This window comes from Camellia sinensis, chromosome 2, assembly GCF_055761805.1.
Source record: "Camellia sinensis isolate YWXY chromosome 2, ASM5576180v1, whole genome shotgun sequence".
In the NCBI taxonomy this organism is placed as follows: Eukaryota; Viridiplantae; Streptophyta; class Magnoliopsida; order Ericales; family Theaceae; genus Camellia; species Camellia sinensis.
Window position 1 is genome coordinate 116,340,018 of NC_138962.1, and position 26,914 is coordinate 116,366,931.

The window sequence follows — 26,914 nt, forward strand, 5'->3', positions numbered from 1 at the left end:
AGAAATTTCGATTATCAAGGTCCAAGACACGCACATCGGTAACCAGTAAAATACATCACAAAAAAATTAATCATTAAAAAGTGCATAGAAAAATCAGTCCTAAAAGCAAGTAGCATTCAAAGCATTTGGCGTTGTTTTCATTCTTTTGTTTTCCATTCTTGAAAATATACATATATATATATATATATATATACATATGCCAAAACTAACATGGAAAGCTTGTTTGATAAATTGTTTCTGAAACTATTTTCAATTTTGTTTTTTAAACATCCAAGTTTGAGAAAACACTTTTAAGTTGTTTTCTAAGTTTTTGAAAATTGTCTTCACACAAAAAATTGAAAACAACCAGTGTTTTTGAACTTCTCATTGTTTTTGTTTTCTAAAACACAAAAATAAAAGGCAATGAAAATTAAAACAGTACCAAACATGCCCGTTGTTGTTTGGTAGCAAGACTGTTGAGGAGACAAAGGGAAACATTTAATACAAATTATAAGAAACAAAGAGAATCAATTTGCTAACAATGAACAATAACACAACTAAAGTTCACTAACAGCCATAAAAAAACAGTAAGCTATTACAGAATGAACTAAAAGTAAGGTCACCCAAAATAATATACTAAATCATTTTTACAATTTCCTTAAGTACATATAATTCAAAGTATTTTGAGAAACAAAAATTATGCCACAGCCAAATAAAAGCTAGAGAGAGAGAGAGAGAGAGAGAGCAGCAAATTTTATGTGAAAGAAAATATGTTGTATGGACATATTAGACCTCTGATCCTCATCAATCTTCAAGTAGATATCGATTCCTCCTAGCACCAAAAGCAAATCTCTACGCAATACGGCCAAAAAAAAAAGGATTAATAACCACAATTAAATATAGAAAACCAAGAATCAAATGTTCTTTCCATTTTTTCTTCCACTTAACTGAGAATATCTGAGAGAATGCTTTCAAGCCAGTAAGGAATCGAATGTAAGTGGGCTTGCTCAATCCATTGGCAGGGACAGATCTGATGTTTGGGACGAGGTACTCTGCTACCTACATGCATGCCCTCACTCGCATAAACACACAGGCGCATGCACACACAGGGCGAGTTGCAAAAAGAAAAGGAAATGCAACAAAATAGAATATAATTGTTCCAAATGATACATAAATTATAACATTTTCAATGCATATTTTGCAATTGTGTGTTCGTTTCTTTAATATGTTTTGCTACTTATCTAGAGAACTAGTTTGCATATGAATATGGTCAAAAACTTACACATCACATTTGAATATGATCTTCAAAAGTCTGGTTTTCTTTTTTTTCTTCTTTTATCTCTTCCCAAATTCATTTGAGCACTCACACATAATTCAGTCAGTAGTTGATCATAGCCTAGAATGTTGTGTCTAAACGGTCCATCTCTAAGTCTTGTATGTGCATTTGCCTATTTGGAAAACCTAACCATATGATTTATTTCATCGAACATCACAATCCATAATCATGAATTCAGATGACTATTGAAATAAAGCAAGTGTAAGAAATAATGTATAGAGAAAGAGAGAGAATAAATTGTATGTATTATTATTGATTGATATATTGATGTCTATTACAATGATTCATGATTCCTATATATAGAAGAGGGTGAGTGTGTAGTAGGTAAGGAGTAGGTGAAGTGGAGGTGGTAGTGGTGTAGTGGGTTAGGTTTAGTGGAGTAGGTGAGGTGGTAGTGGTGTAGTGGGTTAGGTTTAGTGGAGTAGGTTTAAGTGGGTGAAGTAGGTGGAGAGTAGGTGGATTTTAACAGCCCCCCGCAAACTCAAGGGGGATAGGAACTAACCAACTTGAGTTTGGAGAGAGTAACAAAACAAGAAAATACATAAAAATAAAAAAGGATAAGAGACACTGTATGGTCGTGTCAGACCATTGGTGAAGACACTGGATGGTGGTGTCATAACGTTGTAGAGGACACTGTATGGGGGTGTCATAACCATGTAGAGGACACTGTATGGTGTTGTCATAACGGTGTAGAGGACACTGGATGGCGGTGTCAGACCGATGTAGAAGACAGTTTATGGGGTCATGTCGGACCGTTGTAGCAGACAATGTTGTGACAGTTGTTGTGACAGTTTACAGAGTCTTGCTGGACCCTTGTAGAAACTAACCGGAATCAATGTCGGGACAGTTTACAGAGTCTTGTCGGACCCATAAAGGAGCTAACCGGAATCAATGTCGGGACAGTTTACAGAGTCTTGTCGGACCCATGAAGGAGCTAACCGGAATCAATGTCGGGACAGTTTACAGAGTCTTGTCGGACCCATAAAGGAGCTAACCGGAATCAATGTCGGGACAGTTTTACAGAGTCTTGTCGGACCCATGAAGGAGCTAACCGGAATCAATGTCGGGACAGTGTACAGAGTCTTGTCGGACCCTTGAAGGAGCTAACCGGAATCAATGTCGGGACAGTTTACAGAGTCTTGTCGGACCCTTAAAAAGTCGCACCCTCAAAAGGTGTGCCCAATCTTTCAAAAGGCGTGCCATCAAAAGGCGTGCCCAATTCATAAAAAGGCGTGCCATCAAAAGGCGAGCCCAAGTCATAAAAAGATGTGCCGGACATGATGGCGAGGCACGTGAGTGCCTTGACTGGCGCGCCCGTTTGTCGTCTGGCGTCAAGTGGCGCGCGATACGCGTGGCTGCCTCGCTATTTAACCAAGGTTGATGCTGAGGCTGAGGCAGACAAAAAAACTTCTGAAAATCCTCTGAAAACAACTCTTCCTTTGCTGAGAAAGAAACTCTGTAATACTCTGTAACCAACCCGTCTCTGAAACACTCAGCAACATGGCCTCTTCTTCCCGTCCAGCTACCCAGAACATGGCCTCCTCTTCCCGTGGTCTGCTCACGCTCTTTCCAGAACTGAACGAGTCCACAAGAGAAATAACTGGTGCGGTGGCCAGTGAACCTCAACCAAACACCTCGGGTTTTGCTCCGTTGAACTTTCCGATGCGGTCGGTGGAGCAAAAAATGGCGGTGCAGTCGGATGTGGAGGCCAATCAGTATACCTTGAAGTCATGTGTGGAAACCATGACTGCGGTTACAAATTTGTCGAACCGGCTGCAGAGTAGGACAAATGAGGTGCAGCAGTTAAACGCCCAACTGGCTCTGCTCCAACGCATGTATAAGGATGCGCGAGCAGAGATAAGTGTGCTAAAGGCGGAAAACAAGGAGCTGAAGCGGAAGGCCAGTTTTATGTTCCGATTTGGAGGGCCGCCATATGCTGCAGTGGAGGAGCAGGGAGTAGTGATCATGCCCAGTGGAGTGGGAAACACGGAGGCAACACCGGCAAGGGCCGCCCAAGACGGTGGCAAGAAGAAAAGACCGGCGGAATAGGCGAGAAGAAAAATCCCACTGTTCCGATTTGTGTTGGTTGTGTTTTGTTTTGTTTTGTGTTTTTTTATTTTTATTTTTTATTTTTATTTTTATTTTTATTTTTATGGTGTAAAATGCTGATCGTGGTTGATCCCCGGCATGAAGAAATGACAAGTTTGTAAAATGTTGTTTTTTTTTTTTTTTTTTTTTTTTTTTTTTGTTTTGGGAGTGTTTTGTTGAAAAAATAAAAATAAAATGAAAGAAAACAAGGGAGAAAGAAAATAGATAAAAAATATTTATAGATGGATTATATGAAAAACATCAGTGCGATTGTTTCAAAATAAAGTGGGGTATTTAAAAAAGAGGAAAAGTGACTTGGAAAAAATAAATAAAAATAAGTGATTTTTGAAATCAAATGGAGGAGAGAGAGGGACAAACCCATGTGATAAAGTGGAGAGAGAGTCGGTGAGTGGGGTGTAAAAGGTGAAGGAGAAATGATGGATTGAAAATGGTTTGGGTCAAAAGTGGACACTGTTAGTGGGGAACATGAGTGCATTGATTATTTGATATAATAATAATAATAAAAATAAAAAGTTAGAACAGTTGGAGAGAATGAGTGGAGTATGGTAAGGGTTTCATCCAAAGCCAAAATTCCTGCAGCGAATCACTTCGCAAATCCTAGCATGAGCTTTTTCTCTTTCCAGGCTTATTCATGAATTTCCTGGTGATTTCAAGAGCCTCTGGTGGCATTGTGGCAGAGAACACCCCAACCTGGATTTTGGGTGGCAGCAACTGGAAAATATCATAGATCTGATTTTTTAAAAACCTCGTGACAGCATTTCATCAGCTTCATCCAAGACAAACATTTTGATGTAAACAGGGCGAAGTGATTGTCTCCGCAACATGTCAAACACACGACCAGGAGTACCAACAACAACATGAACCCCACTGGAGAGAATGCGCTGATCTTCGCGCACACTAGTCCCTCCAACACAAGCATGAACCTTCACACTTTGCTGGGCAAGTTCAAGAGTGGGTGGAAGAACCAAAGCTTGGCACTCAACCAAGCTATAATCTAGCTGCTGCAGAATTCCAGAGCAGAATGTTGCAGTGTTTCCAGTTCCAGACTGTCTCGTCATATGAGGTGAAGAATTCTTCTCCATCAGCCTCACACATGACTACAGTTGCACAAATCTTTGTTGATTTTATCAGCGGAATAGGTTGAGGTCCAGCGGGCGGCTAAGGTGAGGTTGCCGCCCGCCGGGGAAGCGAAAATACTAGGTTTTAAACCAGCTCTGATACCATGTAAGAAATAATGTATAGAGAAAGAGAGAGAATAAATTGTATGTATTATTATTGATTGATATATTGATGTCTATTACAATGATTCATGATTCCTATATATAGAAGAGGGTGAGTGTGTAGTAGGTAAGGAGTAGGTGAAGTGGAGGTGGTAGTGGTGTAGTGGGTTAGGTTTAGTGGAGTAGGTGAGGTGGTAGTGGTGTAGTGGGTTAGGTTTAGTGGAGTAGGTTTAAGTGGGTGAAGTAGGTGGAGAGTAGGTGGATTTTAACAGCAAGCACCTAAAACTCAAAAACAAGGAATTAAAAACACTGCTTGTACATCACTCCCTTAGGTAGATCACCACATCAATAAACTCTTACCACTTCTGCCGGTTCTGCCAAAACATTAATGAAAAACTTGGCCTGAAATAAATAAAATTCTTTCACTTGATTGATCCAAAAGTTTCACAAAAGAAATCAAGGAAATATGCAATACACATTCTACCTGCTTTGTAGAAGCTCCAGACAACAGAAGATCAGTTGTTACCATTCCTGGCTGCAGCCAACAAGAGGGAAAATTATGTAACAACGATTTAGCATTTATGTGGCATAACAAGCATAAAGGGCATTATACAATTGAAGGAGGTCATACTTGTATCTCAAAATCTCTAGTACTACAAATTTGCAAAGCCCATTAATATCTAGTTGTTGAACTCGTTAAGCTTATAAGTTATAACAGATACACGTAGTGGCATCTCTAGGATTTTTTAATTTTTTTTCACTAGGGTCAACAAAAAACTTAAGCTAACTATTGCTTGGAATAGGAAATGAACCTTGCAATATAGTTGACGGGATAATTGAACCAAAAATTAAATAAAAGAGCCAATACACACTTTTTATAAAATTAATTGAGAATTTTTATTAAGATAATAGATGACTAATATGTGAACAATCTACACTCCAACATTATATCTAGCAAAAAAAATAAAAATAAAAATAAACATGCTTAAATCCATGTAAACAAAATAAACCAAACCAAACCAAACCTTAAGTCTCATCAAATGGGGTCCGCTGCATGAATCCTTCTTCTCCACTCGACTCTATCTAAGGCCATTTCAATGGTCAAATTATGCAGGTTCATCTCTCTATTTACTACACTAGTCCACGTCAATTTAGGTCTATCCCTTCCCCTAACACCACCATCTACTGTCACTCTATCGCATCTCTTCACTATTGCATCTGTTAGTCTCCATTGTGTATGACCAAACCATCTCAAGTTCAGTGGAATGATGTGGCTAGCGTGCATGAATATACACTTATATACATAGGTATAAGACAAGGAAAAAAAAAAACAGTAATTATTGTCAAGTTACCAATTTTCTCAAAAGCCTAAGCTATTAGAAAATGGGCCCAACAATGTATATCAAGCTATGTAACACCCTTCCTCACGTGCAACCCGGCTTGTATGTAGAGAGACAAACAGAGAACCAAACTGAAGGAGAAGCAGACAACCAAATAGAGAAGAATAATTCAAACGGGGGACGAATACCAAATGTCAATAGAGATACTTGAACCCAAGACCTCTTTCAACCAGAGCTCTGATACCATGTCAAGTTACCAATTTTCCCAAAAGCCTAAACTATTAGAAAATGTGCCCAACAATATATATCAAGCTATCTAACAATTACAGCCGCACCAGAAAGTAATATGTAACTAATAGCAATAAGACAGTTTCATTAGGATGACCTCATTAATGTGTAAGAATATCTACTTTGTTTGACCCAAGAATCCAATTTCACCAAGTAACTTGACAAAAAAGAATCTTTCCCTTTGCTCACCAATAACATCTAGACACCAAGTTAAGTGTGAACAGCCTCAACAACCTTCACCAGAGGCAGAGACAAGATTTTTGTCCAGTTGGAGCAAAACCATACACAAATTTGCAAAGGGGCAAAAACCAAATTTCAAAAGGGCAAATTGAAAATAAATTTAAAACATAGGCAGAAACATTTCAGAATTCTAGTTTGGATAAATCTATATAATTTTAAAACTATAGGTAAGAATGACATTTTCAAAATTTCAGTGGGAAACTTTATAACAATAACAATAAAACCATAAAACAAAATAATAAAAAACATTTCCCAAAACCCAGTGGGGCAATGGCCCCGACTCGCACTATAATGGCTCTGCCTATGCCTCTATGGCACTCCCTCCTTTCTTGCTCCCCATTGAAAGGGTCAACCCCACCCACTGCCCACCAGGAAAAAGTTAAAAGGAAAAAAAAAAGAAACTACCTGCCATGTTTTGTCATATTAATCACACTTCTCTCAAGTATCTATATGTGATCAAAGATATGAACTCAAATCACAATTCAGTGACATCATCCAACTGATGCTTGTTGCAGGGAGCAATGAATCAAAGTACACAAAATAATGGGAAATCCAAGTAGTGATCACAACATTTTAGACCTATTTTGTAGAACTTTCACCATAAGATACTTTAACAGTTTACTTTAGGGTTGGTTTGGGAATAGACTATTTTAGTAACTTTTTGGCTAAAATATAATTTGGAATGATTTTTTGACTTTTTATGAAAAACAAGTGCAAAAAGTAGAGAGGAGAGGGAATCTTTGACTTTTTTGTATGGTTCTTTGGCTTTTTGAGTGACTTTTTGACTATTATCAAACTTCCCAAACTTGCCCTTGATCTGTAAAACTGGTCTTAAAACTAAGAAACTTATGTAAGCATTTAGCAATTGGGGTACACTCTCTTCTTCTCCTCATAACAAGTATCAACAATTCATTGTAAATGTGCATAATGCTGTTATAATTAGCTAAAATGACTAAATGTTCTTTACATTAATGATATCCTAGCTTTGCGTGAGGAGGCATAATGGTCCAAGCATCAATTACAAGACCATTATACTTGTACTCTCAATGACATATGTGTCCAGTTGTAGACAATTGTATCATTAAATAACTAGATATATAAGTGAGAACATGGCCATGCTTTCAGTACCATTTAACGAATGCTATATATTAAAAATAATATCAACAAAATTTCCTAAACTCAAGGATCAAATGCATGTAAAATGAAAAGCATGTCATATATCACTTTCAAAATTCTCTTTTGAAGAAAAAGAAGAAACTCATCCAAATGTTGTGTTGCCAATGTATTTTTATTCACATATTTTTAAGAAAGCAGAAACATTAAAACTCTGTTACAGAGCTTGCAAGGTATAGTAAGATATCATGGAGAAGCGTCATGCACATCCATTGGCAAATGCGGAAGGAGTAGCAGATCAGAATCCGGAAGCAAAGGCTTAATCATTTTAAATCTTGCTTTGAAAAAAAAAACAAAAAATATTTTCACTTCCATTCTGAAAATTTTCTATAATTGTAGGACTTTCTGAAAGCATTTTAAAACCTGAACAATATATTCCAAGAAACAAATAAATAAATAATGTCACAAAATCTAATATACTTTAGTTTCATCCTTCCATAACACATTTGAATCACAAGTTGATTGACTTTAACATTAAACTGCCTCTGCATTGACCCAGCCATTCGCTAAAGAAGTGCTAATTAAGTGGCTAAAACATCCCATTCTGGAGATAAAGTCGTCAACATTCCAACAAGCAGCCATCAAGCAAACAGTTTTCATTGAAAAAAGAGAAGAGAGATTTAATGATTCATTAAGGTTAATATGCAATATAAAAGATACTACTTACCCGGGAAAAAAACATAAAAAAAAAAAAAAGGATATAACAAAACCAACATGGAACATTATGCTGCCAGCACAATTAGAAAGTTTGAAAATCAAAAAATAAAAAATAAAAAATAAAAAAAATCAGATATTGCAGAGCTGAATCAAAGTCAAGGAGGCCCAATATTGATAACTGGAAACAACAAAAATCAAAGATTTAAAAAAATAAGCAAAACATACCGACAGGTTATGCACTATCACATTTTTAACATCATCCATTCGTAATTCTGCCTGTAGGAAAACCAATTAACATTTCTATTATTAATAACCTTAAAAACAATAGACTGATGGATAAATATGTACAAAGGTATGCATATTCAAATAAATGAGAATAAGATATATTAACAAGGACACTACAACACAGTCACTCTGTTCTGGGGCTGACTACTAGTCGTTCATAGTATTTGAAGTAACCACAAGGGTTAATTGAGGGCGTTTGTTTCAGCTTTTCAGAGCCAACTTATGGCTTTTAGCTTTGAAAAAATTATCTTGGACTGTTTGGTTAAACTTATTTCAAACAGCTTCTGATTCTAACAGCTTATTTTAACTCAAAAAAACTGATTCTGAGAAGCTGCTCACCCCTTACTTCTGATTATCAGCTTCTGCTGTGGACATGTTAATTTATGGTTATACTCCTAAATTTTTTTATTTTTTATTTTTTTAAAAATAGAAAAAGACTCAAATGGACTATAGATTATTGTTATTATTTTTTTTATGAGAAATGTAGACAAACAAAAAATAAAAATTAATTGAAAAAGCTATTTCACAGCATATTTGACAAACACTACTCAGCAACTTAAATTTATAATCCAACAGCTACACCAAACAGATTAACAACTTCTAATTAAAGTCATAATCTATAATTTGTTAAGCTATAATCTATAAGCTGTTTTAACAGTTACACCAAACGGGACCATTGTGGTGTTTGGGCCCTTCACAAATGAGAAAGCATGGGGGGATTGTAAACACCCAACTCGTGTGGTGTTTGGGCCCTTCACAAATGAGAAAGCATGGGGGGATTGTAAACACCCAACTCGTGTTGGCATGTGTTAAGTCCCACATCAAAAGTTTGCAGGGAGTCTTGGATTTGTAGGTAGAAGCAATTAACACAATGACAACCTTGGCTACATCCCCTTGGGTGAGTTCCAGTAATATTTAGGCCTAGTTTGGCATTTGGTTAAAATAGCCAAAAAGTCACTATAAGTTGTCACATCACTCTCTCTACTTTACTACACATTTTCGTTAAAAAATGAAAAGACAAATAAAATAGCCAATTCCCAAACGAGGCCTTAAGCCATCGTAAGTGCATTCAATTCCCACACCAAATAATTTCATGAATCACAATATAAAAGAACCTGGAAGAGTTCACTATTCTTACCATTGATAAATTGAGGAAAAGGGGAAAGCTTTTGATGGATTGGCGTTACATGTGTAAGAGAGCAGCAGAGTCAGTGAATCATCTTTTACCGGATTGCTCGGTAGCCTTAAAGATATGGGGCTTTTTGCTCAGTGTTTGGTGTAGCATGGGTGATGCCTATGTCGTACGTTTGGAGTAGGCATCACAATTAATGCCATAGACACGAACAGTTTTATGTGGATTCGAGTTTTCTTCAACACGGCATGGGAATCCTCACTCTTACACCAGTTGAGGCGAACTGAAAGCATGTTGAAGAAAATTCAAATCCATAGGGAACTGGAATCCGCTAGCAACAAAGAGAGACAAAAGTCTGAACTTTTTATTGATAAATAATGAACAATTTTGGCCTTTAAGCTTACATGATTATTTATGATAAAATTTAAAAATGGAAGGATTTCTTTTAGGAAAGCATTAAAGAAAACAAATACTTGGAAAATAAGAAGGCAGTAAAATAGGAAAACTAAATCAACTCAAATAAAAAAACCTAATAATTATGAGTCCTGCTGTTGGTGCAACCTATTCGACCGAAACCGACATATGTGGTAACTATTCAGTGCAATTGGCATCGACAAAAAATTCGGCATCTATATCATTTTTCAATAATTATATGCTATTCCTTACCAAATTATAAAATTCCTAATAAAACAATAATCTCAAAATACTAAAAATAAAAATATAGAAACTCAAAGAATCTTGTCCTACATCACAATTGAATATGGCTTATTGATCCAACATATAGAATCTGTTTGTCACTCAGCTATTAAAAGAAAACAAAACAAAATAATCTATTTGCCACTTAGAAACTAAGGGCAAACACGTAGGCTTGTGTTTACTAGGAATCAAGGTTTCAAAAAGCAGCCGCAACCGTTACGTAACGCCGTTACGTAACGGTTTTGGCGGTTACCGCCAACCGTTACGGCCGCTTTTGTAGTGTGATCGAGATTCACAGGCATGTCGGCCGTAGCGGCTGCTATAGCGGTCGTAACGGTGCCGTAATAGCCGTAACGGCCTATTACGCACCATTACGTAACGGTTCCAAACTGTTTCTTTCGAAAAAACACACAAAAAAACTGAAAATGGAGGAAGAGAGATAGAGAGAAGAGGGAAGATAAAGAGAGAAAATGGAGGAGCAAGAGATAGAGAGAGAGAAGAGGAAAGATGAAGAACATATTATTGATTTGTTGAAGCTGTAAGACCTATGCTATTCTATTCAGCTACTATCACTAAACCATTTTGTTATCTATATATTGTTTGAAAATAATAATAATAATAAGTATGATCATTATCTATTTGGCTTGGTTAAAATATGTATATATATATTTAGGCTCTTATTTATTCTCTTACTTTTATCATTGTTTATCTTATACATAATAGTTAGTGATTGATTTTTTGTATAATATAAAGTCATTAATTATTAAAATAAAATGTAAAAAACTCAGTTTATAGTGATTTAAAAATATGAAATATATTGAATCATACTTAAAAATTTACAAAAATTTATTAATATTTATTTTTAACCCAATAAATATGATCATGGAAAAAAAATATGCGTATCGGTAAGTTTTGTTCAAATTGTGCGAAAAATAAAAAAATTCACGGTTTTGATTACCGCAACCGTTACACTACGACCTTTACACCTCGTAACCACAACCATGTCACCGCCACCGTTACAGCGACTGCAACCGCTTTTCAAAACCTTGCTAGGAATGGATTGAGGGGGCGTGCCAGGACCTATGAACTTGGTCCAATGTTAGGAATGCATTGGAAATTTTTGACTTCACACAGGGTTAAGACTGTGTGGCTAAGAGGAACTGTCACTGGTTCGAATCTTGCCCCACTAAAGAGGTCTTTTAACAAATTTTCTAGGTGCAAATAAACTAAACTAGAATTGTACTTACATTAACGGAAAATGAAGTACAATTGACTAATCTAAGGCTAACTTGGCTAAACAACTAATTGCTGGAATTGAATTGCTTAAGTAAAAGACAATTGGTTGAAAAATTATTAAGATAATGTATGAATGAACTCTTGGTTGAGTGTTCAGTGCTGGACCCCTTCAAATGTCATGCTTGGAGTCCTTTTATAGTGTTGGAAGGGCTCCTTTTTTTGCCCCAATCACCAGGATGTGGCAGTCCTAGGTCTTGCCACTTGTCCCATGTTTCTTGACTTGAGCCTCAAAAATAGCAGTCACTTTGACCACTAACAACTAGCTTGTCCCTTTTGTAGCTTTTGTTGGTCCACTAAATCTCTTAATCCCCACGTGTGATCCACTCATCAAATCATGGATCAACCACCTTGCTTGATTTAAGGAAATGGGCATCTTGTGGGCTTCAACCAAGTCTTATCTCCTAGGAAACGGTTGAGGCATCTTTATTCTTAATAAATAATCAATTGACTTGGTCACTTAATTAGTAAAATCACATCCTCATGTTCAGCTGCCATTCCACTTCATTGGGCTTACCAAATCACCTTCCTATCGCCACGTGGCATTCAGTCAATGAGGAAATTGCCATGTGGCAATTTTTGCCAAAAAGGTTACAAACAATGCCCCCTTCAAGTATAGTCTTTAGACTTTAAGGAAGTACTTGAATTAAGCCTTGATTACCTGCCCCCTTCTTGCCTTGATCCATGAATCACATCAATATCCATTCTTGACATATGTTTTGCTACTTATGTAGAGGACTACTTTGCATATGAATATGGTCAAAAACTTACACATCACATTTGAATATGATCTTCAAAAGTCCAGATCTTCCAGGCTTGGGAAGACATTGCCTAGAGCCTCAATTTCTAAGTTATTTAGGACAAACCTGTCCAGAAAAGTGTCGTTCTGGGAGCAGTAAGGAGGAACATGAATCATTTGAGACATGCCAAATTGGCTAGCGAACTGAGAAGCATTATAGATCTCAAAGCCACACTTGCTGTTATTGGGCGAATAACTCGGGCCGAACGGCAAGTCTCTGGAAATCAGTAAGCTGGCCCAAATGTCAAACTGTTCATCTTGCTGGCCAGTTGCTTGAGAGGGAGGAGCAGTCAAGCAAGCAGGAACAGAGCTGCGAGAGAAAGGCAGCAAGTCAGAAGCTTCTCTTGTGACCATTTTCTTGAAGAAGAAGGTGAAGCAGGCTTCAAACATGTGTTTTTTGGGATAGGCCTCTAAGTAACAGAGGCCAAAACTTTCTGAGTTGGGCCCCGGGTCAAGAATGATTGGTGCAAACTCTGGAAAGTAAGACCAGAGCCATAACTGCAAGAGCGAGAAGGGGCCAGAACCGTTTGTATGGCGAGAGGAGATCAATTCCATCATGCCTCTGTAGAGATGGGCAAGCACTAAAGGACCAATGGCCAACTTTCGGCCCTAGGGACAGGGCTTTGGCCAGCTCAGTAAAATCCTCTGTGATCTTCTGGGAAAGCACACAGAAGACAATTTTTTTCAACCAATAGATCAGGAAGGAGATGTGTTCATGGTCAGAAACAACTGAAGATTTCTGGACAGCAAAAAGAAAGCCAGAGTAGGAAAGCTTCTTCTTGTTAGGATAGACGTATTTGTCAACTTCTTCGCCATGGGGGTGAAATCCAGTATGGAAAGCAACATCTTGAAGAGTTGGGGCCATCATACCATTTCGAAGGTGAAAGGAGTTGGTAGAAATGGACCAAAACTGAGAGATGGATAAGAACAGAGCTCTGTCGAGGCGAATGTTGCCACGACTGAGCATGATGGTGTCATAAATGCCAGCATTCTTCCAAAGACGGCTCCCCGCTGCTGCGATGTGATCTAGCCAAGCCATGTATTCAAGTTTGGGGGAGTGTCAAACCCGAAAGGGAGAAGGGAGATTGTAGCGACTCCAATCAAGAGGGATTGAGTTCTCAAAGGGTAATTTCTTCTCAAGGCAGGGGTAATATGACTCCAAGTATGAAGGAAAACCAGTGGCGAAGGCAAGGCCAAGCCCTAGTTTGCAGTGGAGAGAAGATCGAATGGAGGAAGGCCTACTAAAGATGGAGGGCTTTTTGTCCTTAAGGAGGTCATCAATCAAAGGCCCAACAGTTTTGGGGTCTTTCTCAGAAGTGAAAACTTTCTTGGCAGCCACGGAAGAAGGTAGGGAGAAGAAAGAGAGGCATCAAAGTAAATGGATGAGCAAAAGTGAGATCAAGGCAACGCTTAGGGTATATTTATAGTCCAGTGCTGAGAAGATAAAGCTTCTTCAAGAAGCTGGTGCTAGATTCTGGCAGCAGAGATTTGAAATTCAAAAAGGGGCTGATGACATCCTAATCAAATCCCTCCATTAAGGAGTCCGAGTCAGGTCTACAGCTGGAGTGACGCCGACACCGTCATGATGACAAGCGTCAAAATGTCCCTCAATGCCTATCATGTCAAAAACGGATTTTTTTTTTTTTTTTTTTTGTGACGAATAAAATTTTATAGAAGACTAAGCATCAAGGAGATGCATAAAATACAAAGCAGCACCCTAGGGAAGGGGGGCCCAAAACCCACGAGAAAACAAAATAAACTCAACCAATTACATCATCTAAAAAATCTAAAAAGGGTAAACAAGTTTGGATCCACCTGACTAGACACGCAACCACACAAAACGTGGAGAAACCTAATTTCCAACCAAAAGGAAATGAGCTTTTTACTATTTTTATTATGGAATTATAATGGAGTTATGGTGTTAAGAGAAGTTAGAAGTTAGAGACTAAGTAGGCAACCAAAGATGGAGAGAATTTACATACATTATTATGTTGGCTTGAAAACCAATTTATAGACTACATCTTACATATACAAACAAAAAAGTCATCGAGCCTAACCGTAGGCTTTTTGTAGAAATTTAATGTATAAAGAGAAATAGAGAATTGTATTATTGATTGATTTATATTGATATATATTACAATGATTCATGATTCCTATATATAGAAGAGGGTGAGTGTGTAGTAGGTAAGGAGTAGGTGAAGTGGAGGTGGTAGTGGTGTAGTGGATTAGGTTTAGTGGAGTAGGTTTAAGTGGGTGAAGTAGGTGGAGAGTAGGTGGATTTTAACAGCCCCCCGCAAACTCAAGGGGGATAGGAACTAACCAACTTGAGTTTGGAGAGAGTAACAAAACAAGAAAATACATAAAAATAAAAGAGGATAAGAGACACTGTATGGTCGTGTCAGACCATTGGTGAAGACACTGGATGGTGGTGTCATAACGTTGTAGAGGACACTGTATGGGGGTGTCATAACCATGTAGAGGACACTGTATGGTGGTGTCATAACGGTGTAGAGGACACTGGATGGCGGTGTCAGACCGATGTAGAAGACAGTTTATGGGGTCATGTCGGACCGTTGTAGCAGACAATGTTGTGACAGTTGTGGTGACAGTTTACGGAGTCTTGCTGGACCCTTGTAGAAACTAACCGGAATCAATGTCGGGACAGTTTACAGAGTCTTGTCGGACCCATGAAGGAGCTAACCGGAATCAATGTCGGGACAGTTGACAGAGTCTTGTCGGACCCATGAAGGAGCTAACCGGAATCAATGTCGGGACAGTTTACAGAGTTTTGTCGGACCCATGAAGGAGCTAACCGGAATCAATGTCGGGACAGTTTACAGAGTCTTGTCGGACCCTTAAAAAGTCGCACCCTCAAAAGGTGTGCCCAATCTTTCAAAAGGCGTGCCATCAAAAGGCGTGCCCAATCCATAAAAAGGCGTGCCATCAAAAGGCGTGCCATCAAAAGGCGCGCCCACTTCATCAAAAGACGTGCCCGACAGAAAGCGTCGAGCCATCAAAAGGGGCGCCTGACACGCAGCGATGCACATGATTGACAGAGCGCGTGTCGGCCTCGTCGTCTCTGTCTTTATAAACCAAAGCGAAGTCTGAGGCTTGGAAGCATAACAAACCAGTTGAAACCTCTTCGTTCTCTGTAACATTCTGTAACCAACCCTTCTCTGAAACACTCAGCAACCCAAAAACATGGCTTCTTCTTCCCGTTCAGCTACCCAGAACATAGCCTCTTCTTCCCGTGGTCTGCTCACTCTCTTTCCCGACCTCAACGAGTCAACAAGAGAGATAACTGGTGCGGTGGCCTGTGAACCTCAACCAAACACCTCTGGTTTTGCTCCGTTGAACTTTCCGATGCGGTCGGTGGAGCAAAAAATGGCAGTGCAAACGGATATTGAAGCTAATCAGTATACATTGAAGTCCTGTGTTGAAACTATGACTGCGGTCACAAACTTGTCGCACCGGCTGCAGAGTAGGACAAATGAGGTGCAGCAGTTAAACGCCCAACTGGCTCTGCTCCAACGCATGTATAAGGATGCGCGAGCAGAGATAAGTGTGCTAAAGGCGGAAAATAAGGAGCTGAAGCGGAAGGCCACCGTTATGTTTCGATTTGGAGGTCCGCCATATGCTGTAGTGGAGGAACAGGGTGGAGTGATCGTGCCCAGTGGAGTGGGAAACACGGAGGCAACACCGTCAAGGGCCGCCCAGGACGGAGGCAAGAAGAAAAGACCGGCGGAATAGGCGAAAAAGTGAGGTCGGTGGGTGGCCGTCTGCAGAAAAGAAAACAAATCTTGTGGTGTTGTGGTTTGTGTTGTTGTGGTTTTTTTTTTTTTTTTTTTTTTGTTAAAATTGTGATCGGGGTTGATCCCTGAGATGAATAAAAGATGGTTTGGTGTGCAAAGCTATATGGTATGAATGGAATTTGAAAAAGATTAAAAAATAATGTGAAAGAAAAATAAAGAAAGAAATAATAAAAATATATTTGAAATCAAAATGAAAGATGGGGGAAATAAGGAAAGTGGTTTGGAGAAAATAAATAAAAATAATGGATTTTGAAATCAAACGGAGGAGAGAGAGGGGACAAGCCCATGTGAGAGAAAGAGGGGAAAAATGATAGCCGATGCACCCAAAAATAATCTAGCTGCTATCTACAGGTGCTTAGGGGAAGGAAATGGTAGCAAGAGACGGCCAACACCATATATGGCTATAGCAAAGAAATGGAGTATCAAGCTCAATGGGCTAGGATTTAGACCAGAGAGTAAAGCCACTGGTCCTGTTGAACACACACCTCCAAGGCTCAAATAATCAAAACATGCTTCACGCATTTCCTTTCTTGCTTGATCAGGAGATGCACAAAACACCTTATACAGGGCTCTAGTCATTCCTCCACCAGTTAAAGGATGACGCATGTTGAAAGCATCACCTATTAATAGTGCTCCAGGAGAAGGGTAAGGAGCAGCTGGCATACTTCTATTGGGCATTGTTCTAATACTTCCCTTATCAATTGCAGCTATAAATGAATCATGCAGCTCAGGTGGAACCTGGGGAGCCACCAGAGGGAAGCAAAGCCGAAGGCTGCTGCAAAGCCGAAGGCTGTAAAAGCGAAAAAGGAAAAGAAGGCTCCGGCTAAGTCAAAAGCTGCTGCGCCAAAAGCTAAAGCCGCTGTGAAGCCCAAGCCAGCGGCAAAGGCCAAGCCAGCTGCGAAGCCAAAAGCTGCTGTGAAACCGAAGGCTGCCGTGAAGCTGAAAGCTGCAGTGAAGCTCAAGGCTGTGGCGAAGCCCAAACCAAAGCCGAAGGCGAAGGATCCTAACAAGAGGCAAATGAGCATGGAGGAGAAGCATAGATTGAGTGTTGGGTTGCAGAGTTTGCCCCAGGAAAAGATGCCACAGTTAGTGCAGATTATGAAGAAGAGGAATTCACATTGGCCTCAAGAGAGAGGATTTAGGCAGTGATGGGAAGGTATGTGTAGAAAATAAGCGGAATAGGTTGAGGTCCGGCTGGCGGCCAAGGCGAGGTTGCCGCCCGCCGGTGAAACGAAAAATACTAAGTGCTTAACCTTGCTCTGATACCATGTAGAAATTTAATGTATAAAGAGAAATAGAGAATTGTATTATTGATTGATTTATATTGATATATATTACAATGATTCATGATTCCTATATATAGAAGAGGGTGAGTGTGTAGTAGGTAAGGAGTAGGTGAAGTGGAGGTGGTAGTGGTGTAGTGGGTTAGGTTTAGTGGAGTAGGTTTAAGTGGGTGAAGTAGGTGGAGAGTAGGTGGATTTTAACACTTTTTTAATTTTCCAAAGGCTAGAGGAAAAAAAATCCTAACATAATAAATACATTGAATAAAAAGTCTAAACAACAATAATGATTGTTAAAACCTATCACCTACTTCACCCACTTAAACCTACTCCACTAAACCTAACCCACTACACCACTACCACCTCACCTACTCCACTAAACCTAACCCACTACACCACTACCACCTCCACTTCACCTACTCCTTACCTACTACACACTCACCCTCTTCTATATATAGGAATCATGAATCATTGTAATCAATATCAATAAACATCAATCAATAATACATAAATTTTTACATGGTATCAGAGCAAGGTTAAGACCTTAGTATTTCTCGCTTCACCGGCGGGCGGCAACCTCGCCTTGGCCGCCCGCCGGACCTCAACCTATTCCGCTTATTTTCTACACATACCTTGACTTCTTCAACATTTTCTTACACCCCTCCTCCGCTATGTCGGCGGCGGCACCCGCATCATTGTCTAGCCTCTATCGCCGTTCACCTCGCCTCTCACATATCCGTGGTTGTACTCTTACTCGTCGTCGTCGTTGGCGTTTCTGGCGCTGCTTTTCTGCTCGTCACTGCTGTTTTTTTCCCGATTTGCTCTCTCTCTCTTAGCCATGGATTTGGGTGTGGGGTGTAGAGCTGTGGCTCTGTTGTTGGTAGCCATGTTTGCTGGCTTGAAGGTTTCAATGGCAGCAGTGTACAAGGTTGGGGACTCCGCTGGTTGAACCATCATTGGGAATATTGATTACAAGGCCTGGGCTGCTTCCAAGACGTTTCATGTTGGAGATGTCATCATTTTCGAATACAATTTTCAATGTCACGTGTTGCAAGTGCCCCACAAAGAATACCAAGCCTGCAGAAGTGTAAGACAGTAACATGCATCTTCACATACAGCTTGGGTAATGTGTAACTGTCAAAAGCACAAGCTTCTTGGACATCCCTCTCTCTCTCTCTCCATGGACCCAACATCATCATCATGCACCCACTCTATCTCCCTCTCTCTCATCTTTTCCCACTTTCAAACCCACTTTAATCATATCTCTCATTTCTCTTAATTTATTTCATCCACGTTCTTTCACCCTTTTCTTTTATTTTAATATATATATATATATATTTTATTATAATATATTTTCCCTATCCCTTGTTAGTAAGCATCACCCGTTTTCCATTCTCTTATTATTATTTATTTTATATTCCACCAAAAAAAAAAAAAAAAAAAAATCACACTGCTGTTTTTCTTATCACCCATCCACAAATATTTTTCTCTATTTTCTTTATCCATTATTTTCTTTTATTTTATTTTTCTTATTAAACAAAACAACACCACAAAATAACACCAACAACATTCCACAACCTTGTCATTTTATTCATATCAGGGGATCAACCCCGATCACACTTTTACATCAAAAAAAAAAAAAAAAACCCACACAAACAAAAACAAAACTATCACACCCACAGTGGGATTTTTCTTCTCTACTCAGCCGCCGGTCTTTTCTTCTTGCCTCCGTCCTGGGTGGTCCTTGCCGGTGTTGCCTCCGTGCTTCCTAGACCACCAAGCAAGTTGCCTCTTCCCTGCTCCTCCACTACAGCATATGGTGGACCTCCAAATCGGAACATCACGGTGGCCTTCCGCTTCAGCTCCTTGTTTTCTGTCTTTAGCACACTTATCTCTGCTCGCGCATCCTTATACATGCGTTGGAGCAGAGCCAGCTGGGAGTTTAACTGTTGCACCTCATTTGTCCTGCTCTGCAGCCGGTGCGACAGGTTTGTGACCGCAGTCATGGTTTCCACACATGACTTCAGAGTATACTGATTGGCCTCAATATCAGTTTGCACCGCCATTTTTTGCTCCACCGACCGCATCGGAAAGTTCAACGGAGCAAAACCAGAGGTGTTTGGTTGAGGTTCACTGGCCACCGCACCAGTTATTTCTCTTGTGGACTCGTTCAATTCTGGAAAGAGCGTGAGCAGACCACGGGAAGAGAAGGCCATGTTCTGGGTAGCTGGACGGGAAGAAGAGGCCATGTTGCTGAGTGTTTCAGAGACGGGTTGGTTACAGAGTATTACAGAGTTTCTCTCTCAGTAAAGGAAGAGTTTTTTTCAGAGGATTTTCAGAAGTTTTTTGTCTGCCTCAGCCTCAGCATCAACCTTGGTTAAATAGACGGGGCAGCCACGCGTATCGCGCGCCACTTGACGCCAGACGACAAACGGGCGCGCCAGCCAAGGCACTCACGTGCCTCGCCATCATGTCCGGCACATCTTTTTATGACTTGGGCTCGCCTTTTGATGGCACGCCTTTTTATGGATTGGGCACGCCTTTTGATGGCACGCCTTTTGAAAGATTGGGCACACCTTTTGAGGGTGCGACTTTTTAAGGGTCCGACAAGACTCTGTAAACTGTCCCGACATTAATTCCGGTTAGCTCCTTTATGGGTCCGACAAGACTCTGTAAACTGTCCCGACATTGATTCCGGTTAGCTCCTTTATGGGTCCGACAAGACTCTGTAAACTATCCCGACATTGATTCCGGTTAGTTTCTACAAGGGTCCAGCAAGACTCTGTAAACTGTCACAACAACTGTCACAACATTGTCTGCTACAACGGTCCGACATGACCCCATAAACTGTCTTCTACATCGGTCTGACACCACCATACAGTGTCCTCTACAACGTTATGACACCCCCATACAGTGTCCTCTACAACGTTATGACACCCCCATACCGTGTCCTCTACAACGTTATGACACCACCATCCAGTGTCTTCACCAATGGTCTGACACGACCATACAGTGTCACCTATCCTCTTTTATTTTTGTGTATTTTCTTGTTTTGTAACTCTCTCCAAACTCAAGTTGGTTAGTTCCTATCCCCCTTGAGTTTGCGGGGGGCTGTTAAAACCTATCACCTACTTCACCCACTTAAACCTACTCCACTAAACCTAACCCACTACACCACTACCACCTCACCTACTCCACTAAACCTAACCCACTACACCACTACCACCTCCACTTCACCTACTCCTTACCTACTCCACTAAACCTAACCCACTACACCACTACCACCTCCACTTCACCTACTCCTTACCTACTACACACTCACCCTCTTCTATATATAGGAATCATGAATCATTGTAATCAATATCAATAAACATCAATCAATAATACATAAATTTTTACAATGATAATGACTTTTTAGTTCATATCTTCTGACAATTTTCTACAGTTTCTACAATTATATACACTTCCATAATTATATACACTGTCTACCCTCCCCGGTTTTCAAAGAGAGAAACTGTTATAGATAAGTTTTGGCTGAGCTAATTTGGCATGTAGCGTCGGCTGAAAGGATTTGTCTAACCACTCTCTGCCTAATAATGTAGGTTGCTCCACGTGTCCTGGATAATGTTGGAGTCGATCAGTAGACAACTGCATGTGATAGTGGGGTCCACTATGCTTCCATCCTGTTGATGAGATTGTGATATTCTTCATTAGTCTCTGATGGAGGGGAATCAGGATCCTAGTTGTATTGCTCATTTCAAAAATGTTCTACATCATCCGCGGTCATGGCTAGTTCCAACGGAAGATCCAAATTATTTCTTTTTTTGATATTTAATAACATGTCAAAAGCCTCATTAATTTGTGTAAGAGACCTTTGATATGTTATGGGAAAATGAGTTACAGACAGTATTCTACCATCTGTGACCATAAATGGCAATTTTGCTGAGCCATGGATATTGGACGTTGCCTATAAAACAAATATTAGACTGTCAATCCAATATTCTGTCAAAGAAAGTTTTTGGATATTTTCCAATCGCTCTCTCCGGCGATCTTCATCTAAATAATTATCTTCAAATTCAAAATCTTCAGTTTCTTTAAGATACCAAATCTGGTATGGTTGAAAAAAATGTTCTCGTTCTCACCAACCAACAGTGCTGGAAATCGAGAAAGTAAAATATTTACTCCATCGGAAGCCTTTTACTACCCATGAGAGCATTGCTTTGATGATCATTGGCCATTGGATTGGATCTAAAATTTTAAAAATAACTTGATTAGTTATTCTCCAATCTATATATTCAAAATACCACATGTCATGATTTGCCATGATAGTTATTTTGGGAATTCCGTCTTTAAGATTTAATTTATCATAAGATTGTTCTAAGATTTGTCTAATCTTATCACGATGATCCTCAACTTAATTTTTGATTAACAGAAAAATTTCTTTTGGAAGCTGTTAAAATCCACCTACTCTCCACCTACTTCACCCACTTAAACCTACTCCACTAAACCTAACCCACTACACCACTACCACCTCACCTACTCCACTAAACCTAACCCACTACACCACTACCACCTCCACTTCACCTACTCCTTACCTACTACACACTCACCCTCTTCTATATATAGGAATCATAAATCATTGTAATAGAGATCAACAATATCAATCAATAATACAACAATTTTAACATGGTATCAGAGCTATAAGATTTAGGCCTATACTCCTTTCTTTCCGGCGGGCAGCCGGCCGGCAACCTTGCCTTCGCTGCCCGCTGGAATTTTTCAACACATACCACAAACACATACTAGAAACTCTTCTTTCTTTGTTTCCTCCTCTTCAACCGTTCCCACTTTCTCTTTCGTCTTCTGGCCAACTTCTCCAGCTGCCTTAGCAACTTTATTGAATGCACCTGTCACCCACGAAGCACCAGTAAATACATACCTGTTCTTCATTATGGCTGATCCTGCAGTACTGATTTTTTGCTCAGCAGCTGAATATGCTGATTTGGCTTTCTTAGAAACTTGAAATTTCTGATCTACTTCCCGAACTTTGTCATTAACAGCAGAAGTTCCAATGCTGATCTTCTGGCTAAGCCCAATTTTTTTTTATCAAAAGAAGCAACCTTAGCAGTGGTGGTGGAAGCCAACTGGTGCTTCTCGTCAAAGGACTTGGCTTTGTTGACCGCATCTTTGCCCAAGACAAAGCCCTTTGCAAGCATGCTGCTGACTACATCCTCTGCTTTCCGAAATGCAAATTCAGAACTACCTGCAGTTTTATTTCCTGTTTTAAGGGGTGGTGCTGAAGCACCGAGTGGAAGCTGGTAATCTGGATCCAGAGTTACAGTGACAGATAGATCAACTATTGTTGCTCCCGAAAGGAGGACTGCAGTCTCTGCTCCTTGTGAATCCTTAAAGGTAACAAATGTAATAGGAAGATTGTTGGAGCAGAGAACCACTAACCTTCCAGCTCTCTTTCCCTGAAAAACGCCTTCATCACCGCCGTCGCCTACAAACCCCTCGGCCTCTTCTCTCTCCTCTTCATCGTCGCCTATGCCCACAAACCCAATTCCTATATCCGAGTCAACGTGGGTCTCTCTCTCTCTCTCTCTCCTTCCACACAGATCACACACATGGAGACACTCAACACACTCACAAAACAAACATGGACTCCACTTCCTTTTCCCCTCCTGTTTCCCACTCCATTTTCTTTTCCTTTTTTTATATTTATTTTAATCCATCTTTTGAACCACTCCACTTTCTTTTCTTTTTTTTTTTATATTTATTTTAATCCATCTTTTGAAAAGAAACGAATCACATTTTCTTTTTTTTTATTTTTTATTTTTTTTCCCTTTCACATTCACACCTTTCTCTTCAATTTTCTTTTCTTTTATACTTTATTTTCTACCTCTCTATTTTTAGCCTTCCATCCGGCAAACATGGGTCTGAGTCAAAAAAAAAAAAAACAAAACAAAACAAAAAAAAAAACAAACAAACAAAAGATACAGAAGAAGAACTGCACACCAAACTCATTTTATTCATGTCGGGGCTCACCCCGATCACCATGTTCCCCCATACCAAAAAAAAAAAAAAAAAAAAAAAAAAAATACAAACAAACAACCACATCCACAGGTGGGATTTTTCTTCTCTACTCTGCCGCCGGTCTCTTCTTCTTGCCTCCGTCCTGAGCGGCCCTTGACGGTGTTGCCTCTGTGCTTCCTTGTCCACCGAGCACGTTCACTCCCCCATACTCCTCCACTGCAGCATATGGTGGACCTCCAAATCGGAACATCACGGTGGCCTTCCGCTTCAGCTCCTTATTTTCCGCCTTTAGCACACTTATCTCTGCTCGCGCATCCTTATACATGCGTTGGAGCAGAGCCAGTTGGGCGTTTAACTGCTGCACCTCATTTGTCCTACTCTGCAGCCGGTGCGACAAGTTTGTGACCGCAGTCATAGTTTCAACACAGGACTTCAATGTATACTGATTAGCTTCAATATCCGTTTGCACTGCCATTTTTTGCTCCACCGACCGCATCGGAAAGTTCAACGGAGCAAAACCAGAGGTGTTTGGTTGAGGTTCACAGGCCACCGCACCAGTTATCTCTCTTGTTGACTCGTTGAGGTCGGGAAAGAGAGTGAGCAGACCACGGGAAGAAGAGGCTATGTTCTGGGTAGCTGAACGGGAAGAAGAAGCCATGTTTTTGGGTTGCTGAGTGTTTCAGAGAAGGGTTGGTTACAGAATGTTACAGAGAACGAAGAGGTTTCAACTGGTTTGTTATGCTTCCAAGCCTCAGACTTCGCTTTGGTTTATAAAGACAGAGACGACGAGGCCGACACGCGCTCTGTCAATCACGTGCATCGCCGCGTGTCAGGCGCCCCTTTTGATGGCTCGACGCTTTCTGTCGGGCACGTCTTTTGATGAAGTGGGCGCGCCTTTTGATGGCACGCCTTTTGATGGATTGGGCACGCCTTTTGATGGCACGCCTTTTGAAAGATTGGGCACACCTTTTGAGGGTGTGACTTTTTAAGGGTCCGACAAGACTCTGTAAACTGTCCCGACATTGATTCCGGTTAGCTCCTTCATGGGTCCGACAAGACTCTGTAAACTGTCCCGACATTGATTCCGGTTAGTTTCTACAAGGGTCCAGCAAGACTCCGTAAACTGTCACCACAACTGTCACAACATTGTCTGCTACAACGGTCCGACATGACCCCATAAACTGTCTTCTACATCGGTCTGACACCGCCATCCAGTGTCCTCTACACCGTTATGACACCACCATACAGTGTCCTCTACATGGTTATGACACCCCCATACAGTGTCCTCTACAACGTTATGACACCACCATCCAGTGTCTTCACCAATGGTCTGACACGACCATACAGTGTCTCTTATCCTCTTTTATTTTTATGTATTTTCTTGTTTTGTTACTCTCTCCAAACTCAAGTTGGTTAGTTCCTATCCCCCTTGAGTTTGCGGGGGGCTGTTAAAATCCACCTACTCTCCACCTACTTCACCCACTTAAACCTACTCCACTAAACCTAACCCACTACACCACTACCACCTCACCTACTCCACTAAACCTAACCCACTACACCACTACCACCTCCACTTCACCTACTCCTTACCTACTACACACTCACCCTCTTCTATATATAGGAATCATAAATCATTGTAATAGAGATCAACAATATCAATCAATAATACAACAATTTTAACAGAAGCAAAATTCTTGCTTTTTCAAAAAGACATTCTTTTTATTTGTTCAAAAACTAAATCAGAAAACTCATCTGATATGAGGTCTGACAGCTGAAGAAAATTGTTTATTTTTTCAAAATTAAAATCTTCATTCCAATTCATTTGTTTAAGGATATTGAAACAAAGATTTTGCAAGTCTTTTAATTTAGATGTTTGCTCAGCTAATTTGTTGGCCAGAACTCCCATGTGTTTTCGAAATTTCACTTTGTTGTCTACAATGTGAGTTTTCCAAACTCCATTGAGTTCTGTATAAATTTATCTGGATATACCGAGGTTGAAAAAATCTTTTATTTCAGATTCATGTGGTTTAAGTGTCTGAATATTGGTTGGAACTGGGTTAGTTCTCATTTGACAAAAATTCTTTTGATAAACAGGCATAGTTGGTGCACTGTAAAAAGCTTTTTTAGCTTTGATCATGCTATCATATGCTTTATAGCTTGCTCCCGAAAATCCCCAAACTTGCGTTTTGCAATCATTCCATTCTGTGTAAATTCCAAGTTGTCTTCTTGCAAACACAACATAAACTTTTTCTTGTCTAGGGATTGCTTTTTTAGCTATTGTCACCCAATCTCCTTGAGCGGGTTATTTACCCTTGTCCGTTGTTTCCTCTTGATCTAGAGGTCTTTTGCAAAAATTAAAATTACTTGTTCAGTAATTTAATTTTTTGAAACAATTTCTACTAAGAAAATTTACAAGAAAATTGTTAGCACCTTTAAGATGTTCTACCTCAAAAGTATATTCAGAAATTTTATTATATCAGACTAATCTTCTTCCTTACTCAATAGGTTTTTTATTGATTAAGAAATCTCTTACTGCCTTATTATCAGTGCGTACAATAAAATTTTCTGGGGCTAAGTAAATATGAAAACTTTTTATTGCTAATTTTATTACAAGTAATTCTTTTTCAAAAATAATATATTTCTGTTCATTTGATTTAAATGTTCCAGAATTATATCCACAAATTAATTCTTCTTATAAAGGTCTCTCTTTATCATGCCATAAATTACTTGGTATTGCTTTAAAAACACATCCCCAGTATGCTTCTGAGGCATCTGTTTCTAAAATTAATTTATCATCTTTTTTAGGAAGATAAGCATGTGGTAAAGTTTTAACATTTTCTTTAATTTGTTTAATTAAAGCAACATCTTCTGCTGTCCATTCAAAAATAGCATTTTTCTTTAATTTAGTTAACCAAAGAATTTCTATTTTTGAAAGATTTTTGATAAAATTTCGTCCATAATTTAAAATGCCTGATAAACTCTGTAATTGTGTTATATTTTCAAGAGTATCAGGAAAATCTCGTACTTTGGACAAAATATGTTCCTGTAATTTTAGACCAATGTATATAATTGTAGAAACTGTAGAAGATTGTCAGAAGATGTGAACTAAAAAGTCATTATCATTATTGTTGTTCAAACTTTTTATCCAATGTATTTATTATGTGAGGACTTTTTTTTCTCTAGCCTTTGGAAAATCAAAAAAGCCTACGGTTAGGCTTGATGACTTTTTTGTTTGTATA

The 26,914-nt window shown here is 39.5% G+C and overlaps 1 protein-coding gene, 1 long non-coding RNA gene and 1 pseudogene across 2 annotated transcripts in view; all 3 read right to left on the minus strand.

Annotated features, from left to right (window-relative positions):
• Nucleotides 1-509: 509 nt before the first annotated feature.
• LOC114320958 (chlorophyll(ide) b reductase NOL, chloroplastic) overlaps nucleotides 510-26,914 on the minus strand; it is a 51,249-nt gene continuing 24,844 nt past the window's right edge. The window contains exons 9-13 of the mRNA XM_082915468.1: nucleotides 8,568-8,618; nucleotides 5,129-5,179; nucleotides 5,005-5,046; nucleotides 928-1,038; nucleotides 510-831 (exon numbers count right to left, since the gene is read on the minus strand). Of these exons, the coding sequence (XP_082771594.1) occupies nucleotides 784-831; nucleotides 928-1,038; nucleotides 5,005-5,046; nucleotides 5,129-5,179; nucleotides 8,568-8,618 (303 nt within the window). The 3' untranslated portion in view covers nucleotides 510-783. The remainder of the gene's footprint in view (nucleotides 832-927; nucleotides 1,039-5,004; nucleotides 5,047-5,128; nucleotides 5,180-8,567; nucleotides 8,619-26,914) is intronic.
• On the minus strand, nucleotides 20,667-21,026 carry LOC145820297 (uncharacterized). The gene is made up of 2 exons (XR_014361563.1): nucleotides 20,888-21,026; nucleotides 20,667-20,828 (listed from the first exon to the last, which is right to left on the minus strand). It is a non-coding gene; the product is annotated as an uncharacterized LOC145820297 (long non-coding RNA).
• Nucleotides 22,316-23,365, minus strand: LOC145820732 (binding partner of ACD11 1 pseudogene; annotated as a pseudogene).